The sequence below is a fragment of the Felis catus genome, chromosome A3 (assembly GCF_018350175.1).
Source record: "Felis catus isolate Fca126 chromosome A3, F.catus_Fca126_mat1.0, whole genome shotgun sequence".
NCBI lineage: Eukaryota > Metazoa > Chordata > Mammalia > Carnivora > Felidae > Felis > Felis catus.
Window position 1 is genome coordinate 118901435 of NC_058370.1, and position 17242 is coordinate 118918676.

General features: G+C 48.7%; 1 protein-coding gene across 5 annotated transcripts in view; it reads right to left on the reverse strand.

Annotated features, from left to right (window-relative positions):
* DPYSL5 (dihydropyrimidinase like 5) overlaps positions 1 to 17242 on the reverse strand; it is a 103209-nt gene that overhangs the window by 26575 nt on the left and 59392 nt on the right. For all 5 annotated transcript variants that reach the window (XM_045054823.1, XM_011281274.4, XM_019827783.3 and 2 more), the window contains 2 exons: positions 3046 to 3204; positions 232 to 411 (listed from right to left, as the gene is read on the reverse strand). In XM_045054823.1, coding sequence (XP_044910758.1) covers positions 232 to 411; positions 3046 to 3204 — 339 coding nt within the window. The remainder of the gene's footprint in view (positions 1 to 231; positions 412 to 3045; positions 3205 to 17242) is intronic.

A 17242-nucleotide genomic window follows, 5' to 3' on the forward strand; every position in this document is an offset into this window, starting at 1 on the left:
GACTATGAAGAGATTTTTTTTTTTTTTTTTTTTTTTACAGACAGACGGTAGACAAGTGGATTTTCTGACAAAGATTTGTCATCTGGGGTGTTAACATCTCACACTGCCTTTTATAACTCATTTTGTCTGGACGAAATTGTGGGATGGGCGATGGGTGGTCGGGGATCCCCCTGAGAACTGTCTCTATTGGTGCCCCAGCCCCCCCTTCCCCAATATTCTCTACGGCCTTGCCTCAGCCACGAGCTCCCCATTCTCAGCATGGACTCGGGGGATCGCTCCAATGTCCTTGCAAGCGTGCAACACTTGATAGAGCTCACTGTCCCGAAGCATATACAAGTCTTTGTAGGTCATGAACATCTGGAAGGAGTTGACACCCTTCTCCCTTACCAGTGTCTCCATTTCTGCTTTCACCTGGAGAGCAAAATGCAAAGGCGATGCCACGTGAGTACAGATGTTCAAGAGGCTGACGGGCCCAGGATGGGGGAGATGGGGGCCAGTGGGAGGAATGACCATACGGCCACCTGCAACCTTGCAGTACCTCATTTTCTTCCCACCCCCCGGGCCTCTGTGAGGTCAGGTGAGCAAATGGATGCAGAAGGACTTTGAAAATTGCCAAGCATGGGGCTCCTGGGTGGCTCAGTCGGTTAAGAGTCCGACTTCGGCTCGGGGCATGATCTCGCGGTGTGTGAGTTCGGGCCCCGCGTCGGGCTCTGTGCTGACAGCTCGGAGCCTGGCGCCTGCTTCGGATTCTGTGTCTCCCTCTCTGCCCCTTCCCTGCTCGTTCTCTGTCTTTCTCTCTCTCAAAAATAAACAAACATTAAGACAATTTTTTTTAAATAAAAAAAAAAAGAAAATTGTCAAGCATGACACAAACGTAGGAACCATATTGTGACCATCTAGGCATGTTTCTGCTGTCGTATAGGTTTGTCTTGTGTTTCTAACTCCAAGTCAGCCTTATTGGTGAATGCATTAACAGCATTTACCCCCAAGGCCTGTGCTCCCCACCCCCATAATGGAAGTGGTGTTACAAAGAAGGCACAATAGGGGCGCCTGGGTGGCTCAGTCGGTTGAGCGTCCGACTTCGGCTCAGGTCATGATCTCACGGTCCGTGAGTTCGAGCCCCGCGTCGGGCTCTGTGCTGACAGCTCAGAGCCTGGAGCCTGTTTCGGATTCTGTGTCTCCCTGTCTCTCTGACCCTCCCCCGTTCATGCTCTGTCTCTCCCTGTCTCAAAAATAAATAAACATTAAAAAAAAATTTTTCAAAGAAGGCACAATAATGCTGAAACTCCTGAGACCCAGGGCGCCTGGCTGGCCCGCCTGGCTATATGAATATGGAGATTCATCCTAACGTTGTTTACATTGGGGAAAAATGGAAGCAACGTTGGTCTGACAGCAGGAAAACAAATTGAGGTTTATCTCCTTGATAGGACATGAAGCAGCCACCGCACCGATGGTCATGAAGACCATGCAGCCACACAGAAAATGCTCACACTTAAGTGAAGGAGTTACTATGTAAAAAGCACACATGGAAAAAAAAAAAAAAAAAGACTGGAGGGAAATAAGCCAAAGTAACAAGAGTGGTTGTGTTGGGATAACCAGAATGATGGGCTTCTTTTCTCTTTTTAAAATCGATAGTTAGGAAAAGAATTATTTGATAATAACAAAAAAGAATTTAAAATTCTAGATGCATGGAAGTCCCCACAACCTCTGGGGACTTAGGGAGGGCTGGCCTGGCCTCAGTGTTGCTGAGAATCTGAATGGATGCTCTATTCCAGGCCAGCTCTGGGGGGAGGGAATACAGAGGTTCGGGGTAAGGTTGTCCCCCCAGGAGGGTGTCCAGAATAAACAAAACCCCCTCCTCCGATAAGGGCCGGCTGCCATTCAGGGTGGGTCTGCACTTTTGCCCAATGCCAGCAGGGAGGTCTTCATGGTGTGAAGGTTGGAGGGCTCCAAGGCCTTTCATAAGGACCATGTCTGACATAACGGAGGAGAGTGGGGGAGCCCCACGCTCAAAGCTAAAACCCAAGGGCAGAAGGACACAAGGCTTTTAATTACCATCTCAGAAGGGACGCAGGCCCTTTAGACCAGGCTCCCTAGCTGAAGAACTTTGTAAAACGTCAATGCTTGTTTTGTTGTTTGTTTTTTTTGTTTGTTTGAAGTAAACTCCATGCCCAATGTGGGGCTAGAACTCACCACCCTGAGATTAAGAGCCGCATACGCGACTGACTGAGCCAGCCAGGCGCCCCAGTGCTTGCTTAGGATGCCCACGCAGGTCCTGGCACCTGTACCAGTACAGAATTGGTGGCAGAACGGGCATCCAGGCTGCTTCTCTGGGGTAATAAGTGGTAAAACTCCAGAAATGAAGCAAAATCTAAATGTCTGTTTTTAGGAAGTGGGAACCTGGGTGGAGGGGACGAGACTCTGCCCCTGGGGCCTGGGGCAGCGGGGGGACGGGAAAGCCAGAAGCGAGGGGCACAGGGGCTGAAGTGAGAAAGGGCTCAGTGGGAGCCAGCCTCAGCCACAGGCCAGAAGCAGCCTCGGGGCTCTCAGAGCAGGAGCTGGGCCCCAGGAGGAAAAAAGTGGCCCAGTCCCATTTATCCAGGTGGCACTGAGCCAGGACAGGACTCTCTTGGTTCTGTTCGGAGACCTCAGGTCCATGCCGTCACTTCTGGCATGAAAACAATACGTCCCCTGGAGCCTGACTCTTGCTAAGCCCGCTACTCAGCAGAAGTGGCACCCGATGAAGAGTATCAAGACACGTTGAGAGCTTTGTGGTCTGAGCAAGGAGTCAGCCGGCCTTCCCCAGGCCTCTGGTCTCAGGCCCTCTGGGTCTGCCGGGACACTGGCTCTTGAAATTAAGCAGAACAAGACTTGTCACCCCCTTGTGGAATCATGTGTTCTTTTCTTTTGGCATCTGGGGAGTTAGGATGGTGGGGGGCGTCCCCTACCTGTGGGAGGGCACCCCACCCCAGCTGACTCCACCCAAATGGCCCCTCTCCCTAAAAAAAGCACTTATTCTTTCGGGATTCTACCCAGCACTGTTACCTTGGGTGCCCACCAAGTGATCCCCACATGCAGGGCGTAGTCACAGCAGACCTTGGGGTCGGCCAGACCCCGACACTTCTCGTAGGCTTCCACGAGGGAGGTCTCCTTGTCAGGCAGGACGTGGCCGATGACCATGGTGGTGCCTCCGACTAGTGCCGCCTGTGGGGGACGGGAAAAGCAGTCTCGTCACATCCCTTCCCACATCCGAGTCACTGACGCAGGGAGACACCTGAGGTCCTTGGGTGGACATTCAGGACAACCACAGACCCTATTAAGCGGGAGGCTGTGAGGCCCCAGTGCAGCCACGCTTGGGAAATTTTGAGGAGCTAGACACACACTGGAGGCCGTGTGTCAACCTTCATCACCCCATTGGATCCAGTACACACACCTGCCTCTTCCTCAACTTGGGTTGTGGCTCAGTGCTTTGGAAAAACCACTTAGTGTGTCACTGGAGCCTCAAAGCTAGCCTCTATTTCCCAAAAAGAAGAGTCCCTCCACCCCCAACAATTTTGACCAACTTGAATATATACATGACATAACCAAATGTTTAGTGCAATATAATACGTCTATTTATAATGTTTAGTGACACACACAGATTTTTTAAATTTCTAAATTTTTTTTTGAGAGAGAGGGAGAGACAGCATGAGCAGGGGAGGGGCAGAGAGAGAGGGAGACACAGAATCCGAAGAGGGCTCCAGGCTCTGAGCTGTCAGCACAGAGCCCAACGCGGGGCTCGAACTCACGAGCTGTGAGATCGTGACCTGAGCCGAAGTTGGATGCGTAACCGACTGAGCCACCCAGGCGCCCTATTACACATACATATTTAAATCCTAATGAATAAAATGTTAGTTTGGATACATTGTTTTGTCTTATTCTCTCATATTCCATGAAACAATTTTATTCAAAGTTTTCATATGCATTTTCAACATCGAGGCCTTTGTGTTCAGTTTCTCCAAGCACGTTAAGTTCATTTCCATTTATCTTGTTTGAGATGGAGCAGTTTTTAGGTCCCTGTATGATTTATCAATGAAAAATTATCCTATTCACAATCTCCACATGACATCACTTAACAAGAAATCTTTAAAAAGCCTCTCTTGTAATTCCAGGAATAATGGCTAAATCTGTATTAAAGCTCCACCTCCCCCGCCCACACATACACTTTTTTTTTAAGCCAATTTTGTCAGGTGACCTGCACAAGCCTCCAGAACTAGCACTGACCAAAGGTTGTTCCACGTTAATGTGTTGTTCCCCAACAAAACTTCATCAAAATAGAATAATTAAGAGAGAGCTCCACTACTCGGAGTGCTCCGATAGAAGGTGACTCTCTTTTTCCATGAGTAAGTCTGGACAAAACCTGTCTTTCTTTTTGGGTCCTTACAAGAACTTAGATGAGCCCAAGCTTGAGTCCCCGCTCGCCACCTCCCAGCTGGATAACTTCAGCCACATTACTTAACCTCTCTGAGATGCTTTACCTATAATAGCTACTATAATAGCTACTTAACCTCTCTAAGCTTTACCTAAATTAGCTTCCTTCCTGGATCGTTGGGAAAGTCAACTGAGCCGTTCTCTAATAAAATGGACTGAGTGAAGTCTGTCCTAATGTGTGTGTTGAATCATCCAGATTTGGACTGTTTATCTCTGACAATGAAATTGTCTTAATGATTCCTGCTTCTCTAGTCAGTCAAATCCTTGATCACAAATCAGGTCAGAAATATTGCTGGGGAATGAGGAACTGAAAAAAAAGAAAAAAAAGTTCAGCGGCCAAACAATTAAAACTCTGGCAACACAGATTCTCCTTGCTGTCCCTGGCTGGGAGACCACTTCCCCTGTTGCCGTGGGTTCAGAGGTCCAACTTCTTGCATGGCTTAAAGCAACCAACAGAGGGCGGTAGTTCTGTGGCAGAGATGGGTAACCAGAATGGCGGGGGGTGGGGGCGGGGGGGAAATGAGAGAAGGGGAAGAGCCGCTGATTGTAGCTTTACTAGCTGGCTTCTATTTGTGATCCCGATCGTGTCAGGCTGATTCATCCTCATAGCAGGTGGTTGTACTCTATTCTGCCCCGAAATGCATTTTTTGCCTTTATATGCAGAGATGGGGGTGGGGGTGGGGTTATCTATTGGGATTTTGTACACTAAATTGTTTTATTTTTCTGTGGTTCTAGATTCTTTTTGTTTTTTTAACGTTTATTCACTTTTTTTTTTTTTTTTTGAGAGACAGAGCATGAGTGGGAGAGGGGCAGAGAGCGAGGGAGCCACAGAATCCGAAGCAGGCTCCGGGCTCTGAGCGGCCAGCACAGAGCCCAGCACAGAGCCCTACGCTGGGCTGGAACTCAGGAACCGTGAGATCATGATCTCAGCGGAAGTTGGATGCTTAAGCGACTGAGCCACGCAGGTGCCCCTCGATGGCTTTCTTCTGCACTCCCCTCAGTATGTCTGTAGCCTTGGGTAGAAAAAAGGAGACCTGGAAAAAGCACGGATGATAAGAGAAGCAAGACTTCTTAAGATCTGTGGGTCCCAGAGCGAGAGTAGAAAAGGAGGTCCATGTGCTGAATCTCTAAATAGTTAAAAGTCACAGATCAAGCTAACTGTTACACAGAATACCTCCTAGCCTCCTACTCTGACAAATACGTGACCAAGAAGACCAGGCCTGAATTTGGAGTTCTTGGGGTCCTTGCAGCTCTGAGCTACACCGTAGGGGATATTGGCCTTCAGCCTTTGCCCTGCCCCCAGCCCACACCCCTGCTTTGGGTTCATCCTGCAGCCCGCAGGCCTCTCATCTGCTCACTCCCTGCAAAATGCTGCCCGTGGACCTAGGCGAACAGGCACTGGTGGTCTGGCCCCCAAGGAGGGCAGATTCAAGCATACATAGGTCCTAGAAGTGCTCAGGGTCATCTGTTAGGGGATTCCAGGGACCCAGAGTGTGGTCTGGAAGAGGACAGGGGGCTCTGGGCAGACATGGCTCCTCTTGCCTGAGTCTAAGGACAGTCACTGAAGAGTTCAGGTAGGTGTCACTGGGCAGGGGTCCTGACTTTCCCACTTTCTGGCTGTAATCCAGCGCCAGCTGTATACCCACTCGGACCTCCCCCCCCCCAGAGGAGATCAGGTGGCCATGGATGTGAGAGCCTTTATAAGCTGGGAAGGAGCACATAAATAGCTGCAATAATTATTTCTACTATTAACCTCAGGCCTCAAAACAAGAGTTGAACAGGATCAGCAAATACTCCCCCAGCTGCGGGTTCAGGAGCCCAGACCAGATGCTGGATGTACAAGGGTGTATGAGCACTGGTTTCCTCTCAGGCAAGAGACACACAGAGCTGGCTTTTAAAATATGCCCAGTTCCAACCCACGGGACGAATGCCGACAAGCTCTGTCTTCCTGGGAATGTGATATCACAGAGGTGACAGACCTTTTTACTGTCATGCCACATAAAACATCCTTGTAGAAATCAACAGAGAGCATGACCCAATCTTGTTCCCGAGGATTTCAAAAGGATTATGTTTATGAATATGTGACCGTGTGACTACTGAATGTTCCTGTTTTTCTGCAAAAAATGGTGTGGGTTAAGCAAGCTGTGGACAATGTTTAATGGAAGTCAGTAGAAATGATGTTCGTGGAGGCTAAGTCATAACATGGAAAAAGGGTGACACTGTAATGAGCGAAAAAGACAGAATTCAATATGTGTACCCAAGATGCTTAGAAGGATGTTTAAACACACAGGCACCCACACAAGGAAAAACATGGAAGGAAATATACCAAAACATTAACAAGGACTGTTTTCAGTGATGAGAGTCTGAGTTATTTTTTTCTAGTTTTCTGAAATTTACTTAATAGAATCAATTACTTTATTTATAATATCTATTTAAAAAAATTTTTTTCCCCCAACGTTTATTTATTTTTGGGACAGAGAGAGACAGAGCATGAACGGGGGAGGGGCAGAGAGAGAGGGAGACACAGAATCGGAAACAGGCTCCAGGCTCTGAGCCATCAGCCCAGAGCCCGACGTGGGGCTCGAACTCCCGGACCGCGAGATCGTGACCTGGCTGAAGCCGGACGCTTAACCGACTGCGCCACCCAGGCGCCCCTATAATATCTATTTTAAACATAAATTTGGAAGAAGCTAAAAATTACTTAAAGTTTAGTTAACCACGCTTGTGTGTTTAAAATATTTTCTTTTAAAGTTATGTAACATTTCAACCATACGGTAAAAGTATAGAAAATAACACACAGGCATGAACCCACTAGTCAAACATAACAGATGTTAACATTTTGCTGTTGTTTAAAACACATTAAAAAAAAAATGAAATACAGGGGCGCCTGGGTGGCTCAGTTGGTTAAGCAACCGACTTCGGCTCAGGTCAGGATCTCGCGGTCCGTGAGTTCAAGCCCCGCGTCAGGCTCGGTGCTGACACCTCAGAGCCTGGAGCCTGCTTTGGATTCTGTGTCTCCCTCTCTCTCTGCTCCTCCCCTGTTCATGCTCTGTCTCTCTGTCTCTCAAAAATAAATAAATGTTAAAAAAATTTTTTTAATGGATAAACGTTAAAAAAAATGAAAAAAAAAAAAAAATAAAACCAATACAACCAAAACCCTCCATCCTGTTCCCTGTCCCTCTCCCCTGAGGTTGATCATCCCATCTCTGTTTTCATGCTTTTACTATGTTTGTTTCGTGAATGTTAAAAATTTACACCAAGTACATATCCGTACCGTATGCTTTTTAAAAATGCAACATCTTTAAGATTTGTTTCTTCCATTCTAATTAATTGTATGAATACTCCTCCATGTACATATTCAGTTCTAATTCATGGGCATTTACCACTACACATGGCGCTTGAGGATTCTTGCACACACATGAACGGTCCCCACTTTCAGGGTATACGTCGCCCGGAAGTGGAGTTGTAGCTTCGTGCACATGCGCACCCCCAATTATACCACGCCGGACCACGGACGGGCTAACTCACCAGGGCCTCCTGGAGCCTGGTGGCTGACGAAGTCTGCCCGTTTACCAACGCAAGCCCTTAATTTTTTACATACACTGCTGCCCAGCCAAGCATCCCCATTGAGAATGTGGCATTTGTTTTAATCGTGAATGTGGGACTACACATCTCCCACTATTAAGTTAACACGGACACTGGGACTATTTGTTTAACCAACAGACACAGCATCATGATGCACATTTGGCAGAGATGAAACATAATTTTAGTGTTTCAAAGGGTTACCATGATTTGTCTCTGACATATTTGATATTCTGCTGGATAAGTCTGGATTTGTCTGATGCCCAGTAATGTCACCTCCATTTGTTTCCTAACAAAACCCAACATGCTTAATGGGGATCCGTTTTCTGACCGACTTTCCAGGCATACACTTGGCAAGAACTTGCACTGAAACTAAACCTAAACCGGATATAAATGTCATCTTTATGCTTCGGAAGTCATCGGACGGACCCCTGTGGGGCACGCAGGGTCTCTGTATTGACCAGGGCCATGCCCAGCAAGTTGGAAAGAAACTTCAGAAAAATAGGACTTATTTGCTGCCGTCACAGTATTGGAGAGAAGAGTGTACTGGCCCTCCTTGCCTTTGTCAGGATAGAGCTCTCTGGAGAATCACTCACTTATCATCTTCTGCATTGCGGCAGCTCGAATCACGTGTTGCTGGTTTCCCAGTAGCAATGGTTTTTTTTTAATCTTCCAATTTCACCCTCCTGCCCCTGCCCTGCAACCCTTCTGTCAAAGAAGCAGCTTGTTCCAAGGCTGAACCAGTAAGTCAAGGCACAAACTTTGTGCTCCGCAGTTGAGAAGGCACTTGAGCCAGAGATAATTCGTGGGGTTTTTCACTGGGGAAGAGGGAGAGGGGCTTCCTGGAGTGTATTTTCATATAGCACATAGAAAAGGGGTGTGTTTGGGGGGGAGGTGATTGGAATCGGAAAAGCAGGCAGGATCTGCCGCTACCTAGACCTATCGATCAAGGGCAACTTAATCTTTAAAGGGGGGACGCTACAGCACTGAGAACCAAATAACAAGTATTTGGATGTGTTTTGTAGGCTAATGAGCGTCAAGCAAACATTTCTACATTTCCTAATGCAGCTGGGAAAGCCATCGTCGGTTCAGCTAGATCTGCTTCTCTTGGAATCACTGAACCAGTTCTTTTTCTTTGCACGTGAAAATTCTCTTCTTTTATTCACAATCTCCCAAAGTACAAGAGAAATAAAATCACCAGCTCGGTGGTTCCTCTCTTGCTCGGAGTAACTTCCTGCACCATCAGGGATCTGTTGGTTGCTTACTGGCCCTTTGGAAAGCCTCCCCCCCCCCCCCCAATATTTACCTCTGAGAGAGAGAGAGAGAGAGAGAGAGAGAGAGAGAGAGAGAGAGAGCATGAGCAGGGGAGGGGCAGAGAGAGAGGGAGACACAGAATCTGAAGCAGGCTCCAGGCTCCGAGCTGTCAGCACAAAGCCCAATGTGGGGCTCGAACTCACGAACCGTGAGATCATGACCCGAGCCGAAGTCAGACACCCAACCAACCGACTGAGCCGCCCAGGCGCCCCTGGAAAGCCAGTTCTTAAATACCACTCAAGTCCTGGAACTTGAGCTTTCCAAAAGGAGGACCTGAGCGCTTCATCAAGTGAGATGATACGTCTATGGTACTTAGAACCATGCCTGGCACTCAGTAAATATCTTTCTCATCCTGAAACACAAGCCCACCAGCCAGGGCCAGCTTTGTGGGCTGTGCAGCCCACAGTGCCCTGCATTTAGAGGGGCTCTGTGCTTGGATTGTTTAATGTTTTGCTGTCGTCATCTTAAGTTTCTTAATGATCTTTTAAGAAGGAGTCCCACCTCTTTATTCCTGACACTTGCCTGATGTAGGGTGATGAGACTCTTAACAGGCTTACACTTAGCTTTACTGCCCACTCAAGCCAGCTCTCTGACAATTCCCTTCCAGGCCGCTTGAGTGCTGACCTCTGCTCTGACCACTGCCCCATCCATTCTCCTTCGGAGTCACCCCAACCTCTTTCTATCAAATGCCTCTTTTCTGTGAAAAAACAAAACAAAACAAAACAAAAACAAAATCAACCCTAGCTTTTCTGCAGAGCATCCATTTGATGTGTGACCAGTTCCCGGGGGCTACCCTTTCTGTCCCTCCCGCTACATACAGCTCTGAAGTCTTTTCTCCACCCATGATTTACAGCCTGTTGAGCAGCCTGCAGCTGACTGGTTTTCTCCAAACTGTGCGTTCGCAATTAATCGCGCCCCCAAACTTCCTTTTACTTTCCACGCCTACCTTCTGGGTCCATGGCCTCTCCCACACCATCTGGGGCCTGGTCCCACCTCTGATTTTGCAATGCTCTTACCCTGAACATTACCATGTCTAAAACTCTGCACTGCATTCTTTGATTTTTCTGCAGAGAAAACAGGCAACCTTCAGTTCACGACGCATTTCGAGAAAAGGACATTTTCCCACATTTAATCCGCCTGTCACGTAAGGGCATATTAATGTCATATTTAGAGGCAAAACCGTATAGTGACAAGAATCGGCCTTTAAGGCATGCAGATCCAGGTTTAAATCCTAGTTGTAAGACACTTACACTTAGTTGTAAGACCTTGGACAAGCTGTTTAATCTCTGAGCTCCATTTCCTCATTTTTTAAATGTTTATTTATATTTGAGAGAGAGAGAGAGGGAGAGAAAAAGACAAGAGCATGAGTGGGGGAGGGGCAGAGAGAGAGAGAGAGAGAGAGACAGAGAATCAGAAGCAGGCTCCAGGCTCCAGGCTGTCAGCACACAGCCTGATGCGGGGCTCAAACCCACCAACCATAAGATCATGACCTGAGCCGAAGTTGGATGCTTAACCGACTGAGCCACCCCGGTGCCCCTCCATTTCCTTATTTGTAAAATGAGAATAATAATATATACCCATGGGGTCACAATAGTTAAATGAGATAATGCATGTAAAGTACCTAGTGCAATCCCTGCACATAGTCGGAGCCCAATAAATGGTGGCGATTATCACAAGCAAGCATAACTTGTAGGTAGCGCTAATGTGCACACCGTGTGCCCTCTATCACGTGTATCAGATGGTCCAGAAAGGCGAGAAATGTAAGCACCTGAGGCACTTAGAGTGTGGCTGGCAAACAGGACAAGAAAAAGCTTCATTTGTAATAGAAACGACTGCAAAGTACTGTAAGAGTACAGGGCAAAGATAGCGTTCCACTTGATGACACCATCAAGTGCAAATAGGCGGGCCGAGAGCCGGAAGGCGGGCGTGATGGAGGATAGACAGCACACCTGTCTGGTTTGGGCCAAGGCAGGTCTGATTAGGACCAAACACGTGAGGACCTTGCCGAACCTGGATTCTGTCCGGTCAGCAAAGTTCAGCAGCTCGTGTGCTGTGCCGCTGGGGGTCCTGAGGGAGCTTGGGAGGGGGTGGTTAGGAGCACATTTAGAGACAGGACGCTGGCTACACCCCCAGCCCTGGACGCGTCTGTGGTCACAGCAGGCTTCTGGGCAGGGGAAGAACATGACGTATGGCTTCGGAACATGACTCTGGCTGTGGGGTGCCGGCTGCATTGCCATGGCCCTGAATTTGGGGGTGGGGACGGAAGAGACAGGTGGAAGCTGTTTCTCAGAAGACAAAGAAGAAGAAAGGGAGTTTTCGTTTGCCTTAAGATAGAGCTGAGTGTCAACCCAGTGGAGGCGAACGTCACTAACGGTAACCGACGCCCCCTGAGCGTGTGCTCTGTGCCCCGTGAATTCTCACAACGACCCCGCGAAAGAGGTGCGTTATTGTGCCCATTACTCCGATGAGGAAACCTGAGGGCTGATCTTCATATCTATTAGGCTGGGAGGCGCCCCTCTTTCCATCCATTCAAGAGGGGCGGGTAACAGAGAAAGAAGGAGGTAATCAGAAGGGGTCCCAGACCCCTTAGCAAAACGGGAAGTGGAATCAAATTCCCGGAGGCAAGGGGTGGGAAAATTAGGAGTGTGGCACTGAGCCAATGCTCCTATGGGAGTCACACGCAGAATCAACTAGGGAGGGCTGGAACCAACATGCTGCTCTGAGGGACCGGTGAGGCCGGCAGCGGGTGCAGGGGAAGCAGCCTGGGAGAACGGAGGGAGCGGGGAGCCCAGGGAACGGGGCTGGCTGGAGGCAGAGGTCCAGCGCAGCATCAGATGGAGGGAGGCATCTCAGGGCTGGCCCAGAGTTTGGTTGGGGCTTAGAGTGACATTTGCATTTTTGCGTTCGTTAGCAGTGCGTGGAGGCAGGATCTCAACAGGTAGACTCGGGACGCACATGGCACATGCTACCACCACGAGCAGCACTGCTGAGGAGTGAGCGAAGGGTCTGGGATGCGGTGTGAGATCCCCATCTCCCCTCCTCCCGCCAGCCTCAGCAATAAAGAACAGGCCTGACAGCCTGCTGCAGGGAGCAGCTGGGTCGCACGCGGGTCAGGAGGCTGGCAAGAGCCCTCCTCCTCCTCCCCTTCTGTCTCAAACTCCTGAGTACAAAGGGGCGCTGACTCTCTTGGGGGCTGCAGCCGCCCGGTGGCCTGGAAGGGCTACCCCGCAGGAAAGACAGTTCCTGAGCTCTGGGATTCCCACCCCTGGAGGCGCCCAAGGCAGTGGAGAGTCACCCCTACTATAGGGACTTTGGATGAAACTTGACCCAGGGAGGATCTGCTGGACAGCTGCCCCCCCCCCCCCCAGCCCAAGGACCTGGTCCTTTTCTCCCCCAGGGCATGGGCTGCTCCAGGAGTGGGTCACACAGCAAAGTAGTTCCCTCATCTAATCTTCACAACCACCACGGGCAACAGACGTTTTCCTCACCTCAGTGTTTGAGAGGTGGGCCAGAACTGGGGTGTAGGTATCTTCCCTCCAAATCCCGTACTCTTCCGTAATGCTCAGAACAGATCTGACGCCTGTGAAACAGTTACGAAGCACAAAATCTCACAGCCTGGGGTGATCTCACCCCTGCATCAGGGTCTCCCAGAGGGAAGACTTAAAATAGACAACCGATAAGGAAGTATATACATCGGCCCTAACATCTTGTCGTTTCTGGAAGCAGGGATACATGCATACCAACTGGTGGGAGAATGTAAAAGCATGCATGAGACGATGCCCGTTTTCATGGTTAAGACATTTCCTTTAAACCATGGAACGAACTGTGTTAATTCCCAGACACGGCAGATGAGCATGTTGCGGGGACACAGAAGCAGCTTGCTCAGTAGAAAGTGACATCATTCTCACCGAAGCCAGCAGACTTCTGTGGCAGTTAACGCCGCCTGAACTCACACTCAGGAAAGAAATTCACGTTTACTGATGGCCTACTGTGTGCAGTGTTCTTAATATTTATTATCTTTTTTTTAAACGTTTATTTATTTTGAGAGAGAGAGAGAGAGAGAGAGAGAGGGAGAGGGAGGGAGAACGCACGCAGGGAGTAGGGTATGGGCGGAGAATCCCAAACAGGCTCTGCACTGTCAGCGCAGAGCCCGATGTGGAGCTCAGACTCACGAAGAGTGCGATCACGCCCTGAGCCGAAACCGAAGAGTCGGATGCTTAACCTACTGAGCCACCCAGGTGCCCCTTAACATTGATTTTATTTGCTCCTCAAAATGAGTCTCTAATTGAAAGCAAGGACTCAGACGGATGTATGTGTGCACAGCATTATTCATGACAGCCAGAAGCTGGAACCAACCCAAGTGTCCAATGGTGGACAGACTGATAAATAAAGTGTGGTATATATGAATGTTATCCAGCCTCAAAGGAAGGAAATTCTGACGCGTGCTACAACACAGTTGAAGCTTGAGGGCATTACGCTAAGAGAGATAAGCCCATCACAAATGAACAAAGACTGTATGAACCTACATATATGAGGGACCCAGGGTGGTCAAACTCACGGTGACAGAAAGTAGAATAGTAGTTGCCAGAGGCTGGGGGCGGGGAGAGGAGAATGGGGGGAGTTATATTTATGATGGGTACAGAGTTCAGCCAGGGAGGATGAAAAAATTATGGAGACAGGTAAGAAAACAGGTAGGGGCGCCTGGGTGGCTCAGCTGGTTAAGCATGCGACTTCAGCTCAGGTCATGATCTCACAGTTCGTGAGTTCGAGCCCCGCGTCGGGGTCTGTGCTGACAGCTCAGACCTTGGACCCTGCTTCAGATTCTAGGTCTCCTTCTCTCTCTGCCCCTCCCCTGCTCACACTCTGTCTGTGTCTCTCTCTCAAAAATAGACACTAAAAAATTTCTTTTAATTAAAAAGAAAACAGGCTCAGAGGAAGTCACGCAGCCAGACTGAATGAGGGTCCATCTGATTCTAGAGCCCCCGAGTTTCTTTTACATTATGCTGCCCCTTCTAGAGCTCAGGATAGCCCTGACCTGACTGAGGGGCTCCCTGGCTCCAAGACTCCTCTGTGAGAAGCTGGAGAAACGCCCAAGTGAAATTGGACCTAACTGCAGTTTAGAAACAGAGGGGTAGGTGGGGCTTGGGCTTGAATTACAGGGCTCAATCTGAGAATTGTGCCAACATCCAAAATTATGAAATGAGGAGCTCCAGGCTTCTCTCTGATCCAGAATGATTATCTTCACTGCCGAGCATCCAATTTAAATTCATTGTGTTTAATACAAAGCCACAGTACAGAGCAGGCTGTCTCCCGACATGCAGTTACCATGGAGACTGGAGATGATCCTCAAATGGAGTTATGTGGCGGAGAGAATGTGCTGCCAGCTTCTAAGAAGCCAAGGGGCCTGGGGAAACCATTCTAAAATAGAGCCGCACAGAGAGGCCCTTTGTCAACCGCCTCCTTAGCAGAGCCCCTTCTAATCCCAAAGCGGGAAAGTTTACAGGCATCGGGGCACGACCACCTTTATTGTACGTCCAGGCTGCCCATGGATGCCAGAGAGGAGGGATTTATCAACAATCCAGGAATAAGCCGCGTGTCACCCACCTTGCTCCCCCTTCCTCGTCTACTCTGATGTGGGTGAGTTCTCATTTTGGTTCCAAAGCTAATTGATAACAATACCATCAAACTGCCGAGGGAGGCTGCCTTGGGGCTTCCCTGGATACATGGCGTCCAGGAATGGGGCTGGAGTCAAGGTTGGGAGGCTGGCAGACCTGTCCCTGCACCAATTAGCATGGATAGCAAGAATTTCACTCTTCTGAGACTCAGCATTCCCCCCTGGAGAGGAAGGATAATAAGATAATGTTAAGTGGGAGGGGGGGGGGCTTTAAAGATCAAAATAAGTGGATGATGGATAGAGAAGTGCTCTGACAAATGGGCCTGAGTCCAGGCCTGACAGCTCAGCACACCCCTCTTGTAGGAAGCAGGGGACAGAAGCTCATCTGTGGGTCCCGGTGGAGAGCCATGCACCGCCAGGAGCCACCTGGGGGCCTGGGACCCCAGAACCCGTCAGAGGCTCAATGTGCTCCATTGTGAACTCTGTATTTTCCACACAGCAGGAAAAAAAAAATGCTCTTTGATGGTCCAGTAAGTCTAGGGCATAGAGATTTGGAGCTAGAGTACTCTCCCAAACATGAGTTCTAGAGTATCTTAAACCTGGCAAGTAGGGGTGCCTGGGTGGCTCAGTCGGTTAAGCGTCTGACTTTGGCTCAGGTCATGATCTCACGGTCCGTGGGTTTGAGCCCTGCATCGGGCTCTGTGCTGACAGCTCAGAGCCTGGAGCCTGTTTCAGATTCTGTGTCTCCCTCTTTCTCTGACCCTCCCCTGTTCATGCTCTGTCTCTGTCTCAAAAATAAATAAATGTTAAAAATTAAAAAAAAAAAAAAAAAAAAAAACCTGGCAAGTGACTCAGGCCAGTCCACCAGGCCTGGTGGTAAGGAGGGACACCAAAAAGAATGGAGACCTGACGGGGGCAAGGATGGGGTGGCAATGGCTCAGTGGTTGCAATTCCAGTCCACAAAAGTTTTATACTCCTCCAGTTCGCTCGGTACTCCCCAGCCTACCCCTATTTGCCATTGACCAACTGTAAGGCAGAGAGGGAGCTGAATGGCTCTTCCCCATGACGTCATAGCCCAGGATCATGGAGGACAACATCCTCCATGGACCTGGACCCCCAACACCCAATAAAGTTTCTTTTAACACACACACACACACACACACACACACACACACACACACACACACACTCACTCATAGCTTCCTCCCCCCACCCCACCTCCAAGCAACTTAGGAAAATTGTATTTTTTTTTTTAAAGTTTATTTATTTTGAGAGAGACAGCACAAGTAGGGGAGGGGCAGAGAGAGAGGGAGAGAGAGAATCCCTAGCAGGCTCCATGCTGTCATCATGGAGCCCAACGTGGCGCTCGATCCTATGAACCATGAGATCATGACCTGAACCGAAATCAAGAGTCGGATGCTTAACCGACTGAGCCACCCAGAAGCCCCAACTTGAGAAAATTAAAACAATTTTCTTAATGTTTATTTTTGAGAGAGAGAAAGAGACAGAGTGCAAGCAGGGGAGGGGCAGAGGAAGATGGAGACACAGAATCCGAAGCAGGCTCCAGGCTCTGAGCTGTCAGCACGGAGCCCGATGCGGGGCTCGAACTCACAAACCGTGAGATCATGACCTGAGCCGAAGTCAGACGCTTAACCAGCTGAACTGCCCAGGCACCCCCCAACTTGAGAAAATTTTAAAGAAAGGTCTTAACTTTTAGCTGACAGAAAGGGACCACGCTAAGGGCAGAGAATGTTTACCAAGTATGTGATTAATGCATTCGGTGTACAGTTCTCTTCAGTTTTTGGTTTACTGCCTGCACTGAAAGAGTTTGCTCCCAAAGACGAAGTAGCCAAAAGAACTTTGAAAACGAAGAAAAAGCTGGAGGACTTACACTCCCTGCTCTCAATTCTTACTGTAACGAGCATCAAGACAGGGAGGTATTGGTGTAAAGATAGACAAATAGATCAAAAGAATAGAAAACAGAGTCCAGAAATAAACCCACACATAGATGGTCAACTGCTTTTTTGACAAGGGATAATAATCTTGTCAACAAATGGCACGGAACAATTGGACAGCCATACACAAAAATCCCTCCATCCTTACCATATACCATATACAAAAACCAACTTAAAATGGATTACGGACCTAAATGTAGGGGCTAGGGTTTTCTAATGGAAAATTTAGTAAATCTTAGTGGCCTGGAATTTCACAAATATTCCTTGATCACAGTGAAAAAAGAAATTATGAACAAAAAAATCGATA